A 15,597-nucleotide genomic window follows, 5' to 3' on the forward strand; every position below is an offset into this window, starting at 1 on the left:
ATAATAGTAATTATTACAAATATGATATTTCAACATTTAGTCATCATATTCTGATGACTAAATCAACCGTTAATAAATTTAATTTATCACTATTAAAATTACATATATCTACAACAATCCAATAATATATATCTACTTTCATGATTGTGTTGTAACAATTAAATTACTAATAATTAAATTTAATACCACAAGTTATCATGTTAGTAATATTGCTCGATTACATGTATAACCGAATTATTTGTGATAGTACTATGCAATTATTTTCTATTGTGTCATGACACTATATTTAGAACTAAATAATTAGTACTAGTAAATATAGTAATGATGTCACTAATAATTAAATAAAAATAATATTAGCCAAAATTATTACTCAAACAGAAAGACGTAACAAACACGATTCCTCCAATGTGCCTAAATTCATTAGAATATCTCATTCACTACTACATAAATGTAGTACTTCCGTAACAATGAACAACCTAGAAAAGGGAAATAAATATAAGAAAAATCTTTAATTCGTTTCAATTCTTATTAACAAACTTGTTCACAAATTAATTTCCAAAGCTAAACTCTACGCGTTTATATTATACTGAGATCACACAAAATAGAGCTAAATAAGGATAGAGTGAGTAAATAAAAATAGTGTGCGTAAAACTCCACACCAGCCGTCGATTCGCCACATCTGTACGGCGCGGATGATTTGCAATTCAAAAGCGCCAGCTCATCACCTTCACCACCATTATTTAATTCATAATTTATACGCTTCTCCTTTCCTTATAAATTAATTTTTTTTTGCAGTGGAGTTTTAATTTCTAATGGAAACCCTCCAAAAATCAAACAAATCCTCACAGCCACTGCGTGAAGAGATTCCCTTTTCTGCGACCATGGCATCATCTTCTTCTTCTTCATCCTCCTCCTCTGCCGCTTCAATTCCATCTCCGCCGATTAAAATCAACGGCCACTATCAAGCCGCCGGAGAAACGGTTGCTGCTAGAAATGAGAACCGAATGTGGAGGGATTCAAGCTACGATTTCTCGAACGACGCCGTGATGAGAACCGCCTCCACCTCCAAGGAGTTCGATTTCGTGACGGAGTCGCCGGTGTCGCAGCAGTCTCCGCTCTCCAAAATCCCCGAGAGCCCCGCCGCCAACGCCTACGGCCAGCTCACGCCGCGAGATGTCCGCGTCTCCTTCAACGAGACGGTTGAGAACCAGCGCGACGAGGTGCTTCACTGCTCCTCCAACAACTCATTCCGCCGGAAATCCAGCCTCATGAGAACTAAAACCAAGTCGCGGCTGCTAGATCTGCCGGAGGATAATCCGACGAGATCGCAAATGCTGAGAGCGTCGGGGAAATCGCAGCTGCTCGGAAAAGGAGCGACGAGCGAGATCGACGAGGAAGATCCGTTCCTGGAGGAGGATTTACCTGAGCATTACAAAAAAATGAAGTTCAACATTCTCTCTGTTTTGCAATTGGTGAGTCTGATCATCATCATCGCGGCTTTGGTATGTAGCTTAACAATTGAACTCTTCAAAAGGAAGACAATCTTTCAATTAGATCTGTGGAAGTGGGAATTGATGGTTTTGGTACTCATCTCCGGCAGATTGGTGTCCGGTTGGGCGATTCGGATCGTGGTGTTCTGCATCGAGCGCAATTTCCTCCTGCGGAAACGCGTTTTGTATTTCGTCTACGGATTGAGAAACGCAGTTCAGAATTGCGTGTGGTTAGCGCTGGTGTTGATTGCATGGCAGTGTATCTTTGACAAGAAGGTCAAGAGGGTGACAAACAGCAGCATTTTGCCCTATGTGACTAAAGTTTGGGTGTGTTTGTTGGTGGGGACATTATTCTGGCTGCTCAAAACTCTGCTGGTCAAGGTTCTAGCTTCGTCGTTTCACGTGAGCACGTTCTTCGACCGGATTCAGGAGTCGTTGTTCAATCAGTACGTGATCCAGACACTGTCGGGGCCGCCATTGATCGAGCTTGAGCTGGAGCAGGAAGAGGAGGAGAGGGTGATAATTGAGGTGCAGAAGCTTCAAAGTGCAGGGGCGACTATTCCGCCCGAACTCAAGGCCAATATGTTTCCGAAGAGTGGGAGACAAACAGGCACTCCGATGACAGGTGGTGGCGCCAAGAGCCCTGCGTTTTCTAAAGTTCTGGCCAAGGAGGAGGAGGAGCATAAAGGTATAACCATTGATCACCTCCACAGGTTGAATCAGAAGAATATATCTGCTTGGAACATGAAGAGGCTGACCAACATAGTGAGGAAAGGCGTGCTCTCAACTCTCGATGAGAAGATTCAAGGCTCCACCACTGATGACGAGGCATCCGTGCATATCACAAGCGAAAACCAGGCTAAGATTGCTGCCAAGAAGATCTTCTTCAATGTTGCCAAGCCAGGATCAAAGTCAGTTTCTAATTATCTGCATTTCGTGTTTTAATAACTTCAAGATTATACCACATTGCTACATAAGTCATGTTATTTCTGTGATTAGATATATTTACCTGGAGGATCTAATGCGTTTCATGCGGGAGGATGAGGTGCTAAAGACTATTCGTCTCTTCGAAGATGAGGTGCAAAAGGGAATCAGCAAACGCGCTCTTAAAAATTGGGTGGTAAGCAGTGTTGTCTAGTTATTAAGGTTTTACCTGTCTTGGTTTCATCCGACTCTGTTATTGTTAAACATAAATCCGAAATTCAGTAGCTTACAGCAATTAACATCTGTCCTAAAATGGTCTTTAGCTAAACTTAAGTATATATAGGCTTAGAACTTGTTTCAGTTGATATGGGGAACTTGCAACTTATGTGAGAGAAAATATACACTTGGTTGAATTTGTTGTTTGTTGTCAAAAAGCTGCATTGAGTCTGGACCAGTGTTTGTTGCTTAGTGGACCCTATCAGCAGCATGTGAGCATTGACCAATTTAGTCTAGACAATCCTAGAAGTCATCATATTATGTGAATGGTGCTACTTTTTTTCCAAAATTTTTAAGGTTCATACCTTTTTACTTTTGGTCACATGGTCTGCAACCAACGTTTAATGGTTTTAGTCTTTTAGAGATATTGAAACGTGGAGTGAAACTACATGTGTTGAGGATGGATCTCTTTGACTACAGGTGAATGCATTTAGGGAGCGGAGAGCTCTTGCTTTATCGCTAAATGACACAAAAACTGCGGTCGACAAACTGCACCACATGCTCAACGTTCTAGTGGCGATTCTCATTGTTGTCATCTGGCTTCTCATACTCAAAGTTGCAACAACTCAGTTCTTCATCTTCTTGAGCTCCCAACTCCTTTTGGTGGTGTTCATGTTCGGGAACACATGCAAGACAACATTCGAAGCAATCGTCTTTCTATTTGTGATGCACCCATTTGATGTGGGCGACCGTGTTGAAGTCGATGGAATTCAAGTAAGTTTTTCGAGCATGCCACGTGCTTTTTTTGCTCTATCTAATTTTCTGCATAACCATGATTTCTCATTCCTGCTGGGGTGTGAAAATTTTCAGATGATTGTTGAAGAAATGAACATATTGACAACAGTTTTCCTGAAGTTTGACAACCACAAAATCTATTATCCAAATAGTGTGTTATCCACAAAGCCAATCTACAACTACTACCGCAGTCCGGATATGGGAGATGCAATCGATTTTAGCATCCACATTTCCACTCCAAGCGAGAAGATTGCAACGATGAAGGAAAGGATAGTAAGGTATGAAATGATGGCATTGTTTGTTTCATCTCTCTCTATATATATCCTAATCATAGAGATTTAAATTGAGGTGCAATGGGTGTAGGTATGTTGATAACCGGAGCGACCACTGGTATCCTGCACCGCTGATCGTGATGAGAGACATGGAGGACATGAACAGGTTGAAGTTCTCGGTGTGGCTATCGCACAAGATGAACTTTCAAGATATGGGTGAGAGATGGGCAAGGAGATCACTTCTTGTAGAGGAAATGGTTAAGATCTTCAGGGAGCTAGATATCGAGTACCGGATGCTGCCTCTCGATGTGAACGTACGCAACATGCCGCCTATAAGTTCGACTAGAGTACCATCTAACTGGAATGCTATTTCGGCTTGATTTATAGTAATATACATGTGGAGAGCAGAGCAGAAGTGGACGCAAGAGATGAAGCAGAAGCTGAATTATATTTATAATTTGGATACTGGTATTTCTTGTACAGTTTTCTATGTCCATCTTTCTTGAATGGACTCCATTTTTACTAATGAATAATCTATGAATGAATTTACTGAGAATTATGATGGGTGACATACTGACATCTAATATTAGGATAAACTATTCTTGTCATGAGTTTAACCATTGTGAACAAAATTAAGTTGGGATTAATCGGATAAGAATATATTCAATTATATCATATAAAATTGAATATTGGAAACAATTATATAAGAGCATCCACATCCGTGCTCTTAGAAGTGGGCCCGGACCCATTTTTACTCCTTGTCCTTAGCTAAGAGCACAACACCCACATTCGTACTCTTAGCTAAGGACAAGCTCAAGGGTCCCACCATATTATTCAATTTAAATACTCCAATTATTAAAAATATTTCTACATTATAAAAATACATTCAAAAATAAAAATTACATAATTAAAATCCTAAAAAATAAAAATTACATAATTAAAATCTTAAAAAATAAAAATACATATGATGAGAATATGAGAAAAAAGATGAGAGAATGTAGATGATAAAAAAAAAGATGAGAGAATGTAATTTTTTTTGTGTTGAAGTGGAGGTATTTATAGATGAAAATGTGAATTTTGGGGAAAAAAAAATGAAAAATAAATTAAAAGTAGGTAGAAAACGAATATAATTTTTTTGGAAGTGGAAAAATATTTTTTTTATTTAATAACATTTTTTTAAATAAATTTTGAATTTTAAAAAAATAAAAATAAAAAATCGAATTTGCCAACGGCCGCTGTCACGTATGGGTGCTCAGCGGCACGGACGGACGGACGGTGCTAAGAGCACCGCTGCGGATGCTCTAAACCACCATAACATAAATATCAAGCTTTTCATTAACAAAAAGAACGACGAAATACTCTCGGAGTCTTCTAATTTTTTGGCCAACTAGAAGGCTCGAAAGTATTTTGGCATTTCCTATGAGTTTTATATTCACTGTGATTGTTTTTATTGATTTATCAATTGATATAAATGTATACATTCTAGATCGAGTGTTGCTAAAGGTAATCATCCTTCTTTTTGCAATTTTTTGTTTAATTATCTACATTTATTTCATTATTTGTTTCTTGAGCTTTGACAAGGCTTGTATTGAGGCACACTTGAACTTTGACAAGGCTTCGTTACTATACCGAACCATCTTATTTTTATGCAGTTAGTTGGAGGTAATAATTTTGCAGTAGTAGTTGGATTGATTTTCAAAGTATTTATAAGTATCATTTATTGTCTCATCTAACTTTGAATGCATAATTCATTACTATTAATTTTAGAAAGAGTTATAAGCATAAGGAACGAGTGAAACTCATAGTATTAAGGAACGAATGAAACTCCACAAAAATAATTTATTATAGAGTGTTTGGTTTGATGGATGATATAAGTGAAATTGAAAGAGAATATAATTTAATTTTGTGTATGGATTGATTAATGGGGTATTATAAATTGAAAAGATCATGACTGAAATGAAAAAAAAAAACAGAATTCCCAAAAATACAAAAATTAAGAATAAATAATATAGTAACTGTATTTTTTATGAGAACATTTTGGAAATTTTATAATTCAAGGATAATAAAAAGTGAAATTAAATGAGGAATAAATGATATAGTAAAGGTTTGGTGGGCCACATGCATCTTGCTCAAGGCAGGCATAAACAAAGCACCTCATCCAAATGGTTCACAATTGAACACATTGCAGCAAATTCTCAACTGCACAATGGCGGCGCCGGTGAAAGTGTACGGCCCTCCCTTCTCCACCGCCGTGGCAAGGGTTATGGTCACTCTCCTTGAGAAAGATGTCCCCTTTCAGCTCCTTCCTGTTAACATGGCCAAAGGTGAACACAAGAAGCCCGATTACCTCAAAATTCAGGTCTTTTTTTTTTTAAATTACTCCTAATTTGCCACAATCTCTTTCCTCTTTGCTCAGCTAACATAATATGTGGTTGTATTTTCTTGATTTGTTGCAGCCATTTGGACAAGTACCAGCATTTCAAGATGAAGGGGTTACTATCTTTGGTAACATTATTACCCATTCTTATCTTTTCACTGTTTTAGGTTTTATCTATATTGCTCACATTGTACAAAATTGATGGCTAGCTTTGATTAGAGAGGAACGTTAAGATGAATGATGCATTTGACTTTATACCATAGGGCTTATTGGTCACAAATAGCACAAACTTTGGCCGAAATTTGGTATTTCCCACAAACTTAAAAATGTAGTGAATTTGCCATGATTGGGAATTTTGGCAAAATTGTGGGAGATTTTACAACTCTAGTAACATACGAAACAACGTCGTTTACACCTATTTATGTTGACCGCTTTGTTCAACTATATGAGCTAACATGTCACGCCAAATTCAATTTAGTGAAGTTGAACTCGTGGAAAATTCGCTACAAAGTATAAGTTCATGATATCAGCGATCAAGTTTTGAGTTTGCGGGAAACTGCCAAACTGTTTTAAACAGAAATCCCCCTTGTGTTTTTTTTACATATATGTGTATTGATGATGCAGAGATAGGCGATGTAATGTGCTTGCTTAAGCAATAGATATGCAAAAAAAAACCAATATCATGACATGAGGTGTTAGTAAATGGTTTACAAATTCTGGCCTTGTTCTAGAATATCTACTTGAAGTCTTGAATTAGGTTCTTGATTTGTTGTTTCTCTCATGCCTTTTGATTAACCAGAATCCCGAGCCATCTCAAGATACGTTTGTGACAAATATGCGAACCAAGGAAACAGAGGACTCTTTGGAACAAATCCTTTAGAGAAGGCATCAATTGATCAATGGCTAGAGGCTGAAGGGCAGAACTTCAATCCACCAAGCTCCATCCTCGTCTTCCAACTAACCTTTGCCCCGAGGATGAAGATCAAGCAAGACGAGAATTTGATCAAGCAGAATGAAGCTAAGCTTGCCAGCGTGCTGGATGTGTACGACAGGAGGTTGAACGAGAGTAGGTACTTGGCTGGTGACGACTTCACGCTTGCGGATCTTTCCCACCTGCCCAATGCGCAGTACCTGAATGGGACCGATGTTGGGGAGCTCTTCAGGACAAGGAAGAACGTCGAGAGGTGGTGGGGCGAGGTTTCAAACCGAGAGTCATGGAAGAAGGTTCTTGAAATGCAGAGTCCACCAGCTCCAAAAAAGGCATGAAAGGTTGATGTTTTATGATGCTTTTGCTTAGGCCAAGTCTGAATGAGTGTCAATAAAGTGAGGCAATTCCTAACCTCTGTTTGAATCTTATTGCTGTTAGTGAAATCTTTTTATATTATGGATACTTTCCACATTTGAATCTTATTGTTGAATTTGACACAAAAAATAAATTTAAAAGTTTGTGTCAACTGATCTAGAACCTATCCATGAAGATTGAAAAACAATGGAAAGAAGCCAATCTCACAAAATGAATGTCTTGATTGTAAAATATTGGTAGAAGTAGGCTTCAACAAGGTAAGGTTTGCCCCATCTTCAACCTCTCCTTGTACTCTTTCTATTCCTTCTGGTACCTTTCCTTATCCTTTAACCCATAGTTCTGGTAAACCTGCACAAACAAAAAGTTAGGATTGTGTTTCAACATCACTTGTACTCACTCACCACTCTGTCTTCAGGGGAGAGTTTGTTCCACGAGTCACCAATCATCTTCGTGAACTCCCTTTCCCTATTCGGGTAGAGAGATTTGAGGGCCGAGTGTTTCTCTGCGAAAAAGAAGTTGTAGCCACTCCTGTTGGGCTTTGGATGGCCCGGATCACCCGACCTTCTCCTTCTTGTGCAGCGGCCTGGCTTATGAAGCACGGGAGCATAAGGTACGAGGGCATTGTGCGTTGGAGGGGCCGGGTGGTAGAGCACGCCGTTGAGCGTCTCGTCCCTTAACTTCACTGAAACGAGGTAACCGCAGTCGAACTTAGCATCGATTGTTCCTACAGCCTGAAATGAAAGAGGGCATGCACCAAATATTCATTTGTTGTCAAAAATTGTAAATTAGGATGTTCATATTTTCCACATATCTTATGAAAATGTGAATAGTTTATCTTTAATTAACCATAACAAGTGTAATTTCCAGTGAACTGCATTTATGCTCCTAAAACATAACAAAAAGAAGTAAATGAAACAAAGATGGAAAAGCAAATAAAGTGTGCATATTAACTACTGGAAGATAATTGGAATAAAGATTAGTGGACCTCCTTCTCCTCTACTACAATATCATGAAAAAACAATCTCATTAATATACATTGTCTTCAAAAAAAAATTGCCAATCAGAGATTAGATTGAATTTATGAAATTGTCACTATGTGATTGGGAAATCGAACAATAACGTTAGTGGCCGAGAAATTAAATGATGTGTGGTGGGTATTTTTCATCAACTTAGCACTTCAATTAATGTCACCCTAAATATCATAGGCCCAACATTTTCCTCTCTGGATAATATCCTACTTTAAATCTATTATTCCAAAGACCAAACATTCCATCAAAATGCATGCTTCTTTCACCATTAATGGCCTTGAAAATAGTCCTTAAAATTATGAATTTAATATTTTCTTAATTTCTTGGTCCAATTTGAATGAAATTCTATTGAATGTGACATACAAAAAGGACAAAACCGCATATGAATTGTAGGAGTATAAAATATGAAATCAAAATATATCTGTCATGAAAACAATACTACTAATAAAATTCATGATTTTTATGTCTGATTTATTGCTACAACACTAAAAAAAATGACATAAAAATCAAGACGCAATTACTCGTCTTGTTTTTAAAAGTAATAATAATTTAAGACGTAAAAGAAAGTGTCCTTAAATCAATGATAACTTAACTTGATCTTTTTCTTTTTAGTACGCTTCTATTTGCGTCATCTAATTATAGTACCAACAACAAGAACGTTTTTTGAAGCGTTGGTGGTATATTTAAAAACACAAATTAACATCTTTAATTGTATTAAAAAAAAATCCTTCACTAGGATTGAGGATGTTAAAAATGGAGGATGGCGCCTTGAGTTCTAAAGAAATAGACTTGCTCGTGACCACGAAGGAGAGAGAAGTAGTGTTTCCTTAAAGCGTAGGAGGCGCTCGTCGTCGTCGGAGAAAAATCAAACACCGCGCTTATCTCCCTCCATTTTTTCTCCTCCACCACCTAAGCCATTTTTTTCCCAAATTCTCTTTTCCCAAAAGAAAAAATGATAATCGGAAATTAATTAATTAATTAATAAAACCTTGTGATAGCCACCTCTTGTGGTAACTTGGACATAGAGCAAATGCAGATTGAGCTCCTTCCCTCCGATCACAGGCACCCTTTTTCAGGAAATAATAAACACACGATGAGAATGGGAAAAAAAAATGGAAAAAAATGAGGAATTTATATATAATAAGTGTATTATTCTTTTTACATAAATTTGGAGGCGAGTGCAAAGTGGGTTGGGCCGGCCCGGCCCACTTGACACCTCATTTGTTTATACAATATTTGTTTCTTTAATTTCAGAAAGGTGACTCCAAGTTCACACTTAACTTTTCCACTTTAACAAAATCAGGTTGATGCTATATGTGTTGCTCAGTTAAAAGGAAAAATGGATGGTGAGTTCTCAGTTTGTGGTGAGATTAACAAGAAGAAGAAATTGGTGATTGTGATATGAACCATGAGAAATTTGTTATTTCTACGATGAGGTGAATGCTCTAAACAAGAAGAAATTGGTTATTTCAACCGAAGTGACAGAATAGTGGTTTACGTGAGAATATATGTTAATTTGCGCGCCTTTTTTTAATTATCTGATTGTTCATCTCAATCTTTGTTGGAAGCCATTTTTGTTTTCTATCTTGGATTTTGACATCAACTAATAGTAATCAAGCTGCTGTGGCGAGCAACTTTATTATGTCTTTGTATTGGCACTGCAATAATCTAATTTGAAGTTCTCTACACTGCTGTAGAAGTTAATGATGTATTATCCTTTATGATCCACCACTATCTATACAATTGGCAATTGTTAGACCATGTGTTAGGTCATATTCTAATTTGAATACTTAAATGAAGAGCAATTTCTATTTCAAGTAAAAACTTGGCATAATGGTCAATTTTTTGGTGTTTTACACCTATAGTGGTCTAACTTAAGTCAGCTGTACAAATTGAAAGAGTATGGCCAAGACATTAATGCAGTGTTAAGTTCGCAACAAATTTTTTCAGCAACCAAGGTAGTATATGGCTAATTTTATGTTTTTTTCACTATTTTAAATGTTAGGCTGATTCAGCTATGCTTTTGTGTATATATAGTGATTGTGTTAAGCAATCAAGAATGAAAGAATTTGGCTTTTTGCAACATATTAATTTTGTGTGTCAACACATCACACATCTGAATTTATTTGAGCTAGAAGTGTGTACCTTGGATTTTGATGTTTGTAGTAATCATGCGTTTTGTTATTGTAGAAGACTCAAGAAACTCCCCTATCACCACTTCATTTAACAAATTCTGTCAAAATTTGTGCAATAATAAATAAAACTATGTAAGTTTAATTTCATACTACAATGATTTTTAACCTGGAGCATTTTTTTCATGTTTAGTTTTTTTGCAATTTAAAATGATGGCTATGGCTATAAAATATGGTTACCTTAAATAATAATCCCCTTTTGGTCAGTATCTAATCCAAATTTTATATTTTGCATAGCCTCTCAAATTTTGTAGCACAAGCCTCCTTTCTTCCACCATTTTGTAGTACATGTTGATGTTAGGACCTTTTCGGCCGCCTTTCTCAATTTTATAGTACACCCTCAAGAGAAAATATTATATCTATATATATATATATATATATATATATATATCAAATAAAAGGCGAGTTTTAGCCTTAATTTGAATATTTATGAAATCTGGGTATAAATTTGAACATTTATAAATTTTGGGTATAAATTTGAATATTTATAAATTTTAAGCATAATTTAAACATAATTAGTCAATACAGTTACAATCTATATAAAAAAAATAGGTTATTACCGTTACTAGCTTAAATTGATATGGGAATATTTTACTAATAATTATCAAATTTGGTAGATGACGTTTTTATGTTATAATTCCATAAGTAATCAAATATTGCATTTTAATTTAAACATTTTATGATTGTGCCAATGGACGGTTTTCAATTGAATAATACTAAATGATTTACAACCGTTACAAACTTAAATTTATAGGTGAATATTTATATTTATGATAATAATTCATAGGGTTTGTAACATCCAAAATAGTAGGACTCTTCAATATTGTTCTATAAATATGTAGTATGAGCAAGATTATAATTCACTTCTTTCTTGCCTTTCCTCATTGCATCAAAATATTCTGCAAAAAAAGAATTTGATGCGGTACGGTGCAATACTTTGTCAGTCATTCGATGCGGTGCGTGTGTGTTTATGAATTCATTCAACGTGGAGACAACTCCAATGTAATCTCATTGGAATGTATTTTCCACGACCGTGTGGTATGTATTTCGTTTTTTATCTTATTACATTTTTTTAGCTATTTATCTAAAACCATTAATTGTTTATTTTTTCCATGTAGGGCACTAGGATTCAAGCCATGTTTAAAACAATTGATCTAATCAAGCAGATCATGAATTCACAATTACTATGTGCTCTAGAACACGGATATCGGAAGTCAACGACTCCAAGTTTTCAAGATTTATGCATACATTTAAAACAAATGATCTAATCAAGCAGATAAAAAAACTAATGAAGAGCCACTCTTTAGTACTCCCTATTTTAGTACTACTGTTGCAATTGTATTAATATTTATTATTGTTATTATTATTTGTGTATTAACATTGTCTTAAAGGATGCACTGTTTGACACTTTTTAAATATCTTTAAATTATATTATCATTATTTATTTTTTAACATTGTTGTTGCTTCTATTTTTTATAGATATTATTCGAGCAATTGTTGACTCTGGAAAGATTATTACACATGAAAATTCTCAACTTATATAGATTAAAATTGCTGATTCACGGTAAGTGTTGATTCACTGTTTTTTTTTCTTTTGTTTTCCAACATTTTGTTTTTGTTGATTTATCTAAAGTTGTGTTAATATAATTTATGTATATTGTTTTGCATAGTACCGACGATGCCATGCATAAGTTCTTTGTTCTTATGGGATGTTTTTTTGGCATAAAGAACCATTGGGGAAATCATCTTAAAATCAAAAGACCAAAATTTTATGTTGTTGTAAGGGTAGAATAATAAGATTCTTCAAGATGTAAGCTGCTTATATTGTCTTTCAAGGTTTAATATTCTCTAAAGACTTCAAATGTGTTCATTATTTGAAAAATATTCTTTTATATTGTTGAGTTCACCTTTATGGGAGGTTGGATTGATAATAGATTGAACACGGGTCAGTTACTGTCTGTGTTTCGATTACATGATCAATAAAGTCTTTAACATTGTTAATGATATTATTTATTTAATTTTTATGTTTGTCTCTATTTATTTTTTATTTTATAAATATTATTTACTTTTATAAAATTTATATAATTTTATTTGTAATTTATAAATCTTGTATAATTTTATCTTTTATCATTTTATTTATTTAATTGGCCTTTTAATTTTATGTGAATAAAATTCAATGGGTCGTGCAATGCACGGGGGTTGATACTAGTTTATAGTAATGTGAGAGAGACTTTTTTCAAAAGATGATGCGTGACATCTTTTATGAGACAAACTAAAAAGAAAAATGTAACATTTATATAGTTAATAGAGACGGAGGGAGTAGTATAATTGGATATTCGGGTGATAGAAAATATCAACACGGGGTATGCAACGTTTTATTTACTCATTTTTATAATTGGGTGATGGAAAAAACTACATGGCTATGTTACGTTTTATTATCTTTTGATTTTTATTATTGTTATAGTAATATGTTAAAAAGTGCGAATTGTTATCCTTTGTACTCCAGTATATATGTAAATGCATTTAGGAATGGCACTTTTTCATGAGACTTTTTATCTTCAACACATTTTTATACTAGGTTGAAATATAAGTTTTGTTAACTAAATTTTTAATTATATAATTCTGTTTATGTAATTAAAAATGCATACATGTATTTTTTTAGCGGGTGTGGATAAATCCGTTGAAAATCATATTTTTATAAGTGATGTTGTTCGTGGTAAACAAAATTCATAATATTGTGAATGAGTCAATGAGAGTAATTTCGTTTCGTCAACTTTAAATTGAGACGAAGGTAAAATTTTTTCACTCTTGTTTTGAATATCATTAACTTTGTAAATGCTTATTCAAATGTCATTTTTTAATGAAAGACTTGCCTTAATTTTTTTTTTATGCATCGGAATATAAGTTGATTAACTAAATATTTTATCATTTCTTTTATGTAATTGGGTATGCAAGTGTGCAAATACTATAATTCTTTTTTACCATACAAGTGTCACAAATTTTTGTGATATAAAAATTACTATATATATATATGGATAAGTGGATAACTATGATCATCACTGGATTGGCTCGAAATGTAATTTTATTTTTTCTTTTTTATTTTATTATTATTTTATAATTGTTAATACCATTTGATCCAAGGTTGCCTTACAAATTCCAACGACGACAATTTCCTTTTGACCATGTCGTATACAATGACGATTAACAAAAGTCAAGGTCAATGTGTCTCTCATGTTGGATTATTTTTAAAAAAAGTCTTCAATCCATAGTCGCACATCTCCTCTTTGTCATTTGTTTTATTTTATTTTACTCAACTCATATCAAATAGTATTAAAATTATATAAAAACGTTTGCTGAATACGAAATGTTTCATTTAAAATGGGTTGAGAGAAGTACATTTCTCTTTTGTTATTATTTATACTACCTCCGTCCCCCAAAATTTGCTACATTTTCACCCGACACAGGTTTTAAGAAATGTAATGGAAAGTGAGTTGAAAAAGTTGGTGGGATGTGGATCCTACTTTTAAAGTATTAGTTTTATAATAAAATGTGAGTAAGAATGAGTTAGTGGAATATGGGGTCCACTACCAAAAATTGTAAAAGTGAAGTGTATCAAATTTTCAGGGACAGACTGAAATAGTAAACTGTATCAAATTTTAGGGGACGGAGGTAGTAATATTTTTAATTGTTTATAGTGTTATGAATAATTATTGTAATTAAAACATATCCTTAATTAAAAACATCATTAATATTCTCTTTATCCTCTTTTTTTAATCCTGCTTTTACGAATTTATCTTTATTATTTGAAATAGTATAGGGGCGATAACACTAGTTCAAATAGTACAAGAGTTGCCTATGTATATCCACATGCAATATCCATTCATTCTTAACAAATTCATCATTCTTTCTCTATTATCTTTTCTAACAAAGAACCGATGGAGTCTGAGGCAAAATTGCTTTCGGAATTGTTCTTCGAGATTCTGAGCCGAACAAGTTTGGAAACGTTGGAACAATGCAAATCCGTTTCAAAGGAATGGAAACAAATCATCTACGAGCCCACTTTTATCCCTCTCCATTCCCAACGAACCAATTCCCTCTACGGCTATTTCTTCCAAACCTTGAAATCTTCGAAATCCCACTCCGCCTTCGTCTCCACGGCCCCCGGAGCCATCAATTCGACGTGGCCTCGCAACGAGGGCGTCGAAATCCTAGCCTCATGCGATCAAGGGATCCTCATCTGCGAGAGAGGAATATGCCGCAACAAGCGCTTCTACGCCTGCAAGCCCGCCACCGCCCAATGGCAACCTCTCCCAAATCCCAAACTCCGCTACCAAACCAAATCCGTCGCCGTCGTCGTTGCCCGTTCCCATCCCCTTCGCTACGTCATAGTTCGATTGTACTCCTTAGGGAGCCAGCTCCACTGCGAGATCTTCGATTCAGAGAGATGGAGATGGGAGAAGATCGATAATTCGCCTCTCTACGGAGAGATTGTCATCAATTGCTCTCCCTCTGTCACCACCGCAGGCCGATTCGTGCACTGGCTCACATTAAACGACAGCGTGCTGACGTTGGACGTGGAGAAGAGGCGTTTTCGATGCTCTGCGCTGCCAGGATGCCTTCCCATGTGTAGATGGACGTTGCCGGCGTTGGTGGAATATGAAGGGGAATTAGGGTTTATGTGTCAAGTTGAGGAAAAAGAAGATCGTAGCGAGATGGAGGTGTGGAGCAATGGAAAAAAGAAGGCGGTGGTGAATATGAGAGATATAGGTTTGGGTTTGGATTTGCAACACCCGGTGGCGGTGGAGTTTTGCAGTAGCAATGTGGTTTTCATAAGAAGTATGGAAGGAGGTGGTTTTTATAATATGCAAAATCGCAGTTTTAGTAAAGTTGAAGTACCTTACGATCTTAGGATTCCGATGCAAGTGTTTCGATTCAGATCTGATTCACAAATTGTCCATCTCAGAGGTGGTTGCCATGCTTCCAACACAAGAAGAAGATAG

The 15,597-nt window shown here is 35.4% G+C and overlaps 3 protein-coding genes and 1 pseudogene across 3 annotated transcripts; 3 read left to right on the top strand and 1 right to left on the bottom strand.

Moving 5' to 3' along the window:
• Nucleotides 1–801: 801 nt before the first annotated feature.
• Nucleotides 802–4,268, top strand: LOC125204878 (mechanosensitive ion channel protein 8-like). The gene is made up of 5 exons (XM_048103634.1): nt 802–2,401; nt 2,490–2,610; nt 3,111–3,404; nt 3,501–3,703; nt 3,789–4,268. The coding sequence occupies exons 1-5, from the start codon at nt 813–815 to the stop codon at nt 4,075–4,077; spliced, it is 2,496 nt and encodes an 831-aa protein (XP_047959591.1). The 5' UTR covers nt 802–812; the 3' UTR covers nt 4,078–4,268.
• A 1,575-nt stretch (nt 4,269–5,843) lies between these two features.
• On the top strand, nt 5,844–7,458 carry LOC125203964 (glutathione S-transferase-like). The gene is made up of 3 exons (XM_048102494.1): nt 5,844–6,056; nt 6,154–6,202; nt 6,874–7,458. The coding sequence occupies exons 1-3, from the start codon at nt 5,904–5,906 to the stop codon at nt 7,338–7,340; spliced, it is 669 nt and encodes a 222-aa protein (XP_047958451.1). The 5' UTR covers nt 5,844–5,903; the 3' UTR covers nt 7,341–7,458.
• A 67-nt stretch (nt 7,459–7,525) lies between these two features.
• Nucleotides 7,526–9,626, bottom strand: LOC125205248 (annotated as a pseudogene).
• Nucleotides 9,627–14,532: 4,906 nt separating this feature from the next.
• Nucleotides 14,533–15,597, top strand: LOC125205249. The gene has a single exon (XM_048104079.1). The coding sequence runs from the start codon at nt 14,533–14,535 to the stop codon at nt 15,595–15,597; it is 1,065 nt and encodes a 354-aa protein (XP_047960036.1).

This window comes from Salvia hispanica, chromosome 2 (genome assembly GCF_023119035.1).
Source record: "Salvia hispanica cultivar TCC Black 2014 chromosome 2, UniMelb_Shisp_WGS_1.0, whole genome shotgun sequence".
In the NCBI taxonomy this organism is placed as follows: domain Eukaryota; kingdom Viridiplantae; phylum Streptophyta; class Magnoliopsida; order Lamiales; family Lamiaceae; genus Salvia; species Salvia hispanica.

Excerpts from the sequence above, each read along its gene's own strand:
- LOC125204878 (XM_048103634.1), top strand. The coding sequence starts at position 813 with ATGGAAACCCTCCAAAAATCAAACAAATCCTCACAGCCACTGCGTGAA. Across the intron at positions 2,611-3,110 it reads GCGCTCTTAAAAATTGGGTG|GTGAATGCATTTAGGGAGCG; the intron begins GTAAGCAGTGTT and ends CTTTGACTACAG. Across the intron at positions 3,405-3,500 it reads TTGAAGTCGATGGAATTCAA|ATGATTGTTGAAGAAATGAA; the intron begins GTAAGTTTTTCG and ends GAAAATTTTCAG.
- LOC125203964 (XM_048102494.1), top strand. The coding sequence starts at position 5,904 with ATGGCGGCGCCGGTGAAAGTGTACGGCCCTCCCTTCTCCACCGCCGTG. Across the intron at positions 6,057-6,153 it reads CCGATTACCTCAAAATTCAG|CCATTTGGACAAGTACCAGC; the intron begins GTCTTTTTTTTT and ends GATTTGTTGCAG. Across the intron at positions 6,203-6,873 it reads TGAAGGGGTTACTATCTTTG|AATCCCGAGCCATCTCAAGA; the intron begins GTAACATTATTA and ends TTGATTAACCAG.
- LOC125205249 (XM_048104079.1), top strand. The coding sequence starts at position 14,533 with ATGGAGTCTGAGGCAAAATTGCTTTCGGAATTGTTCTTCGAGATTCTG.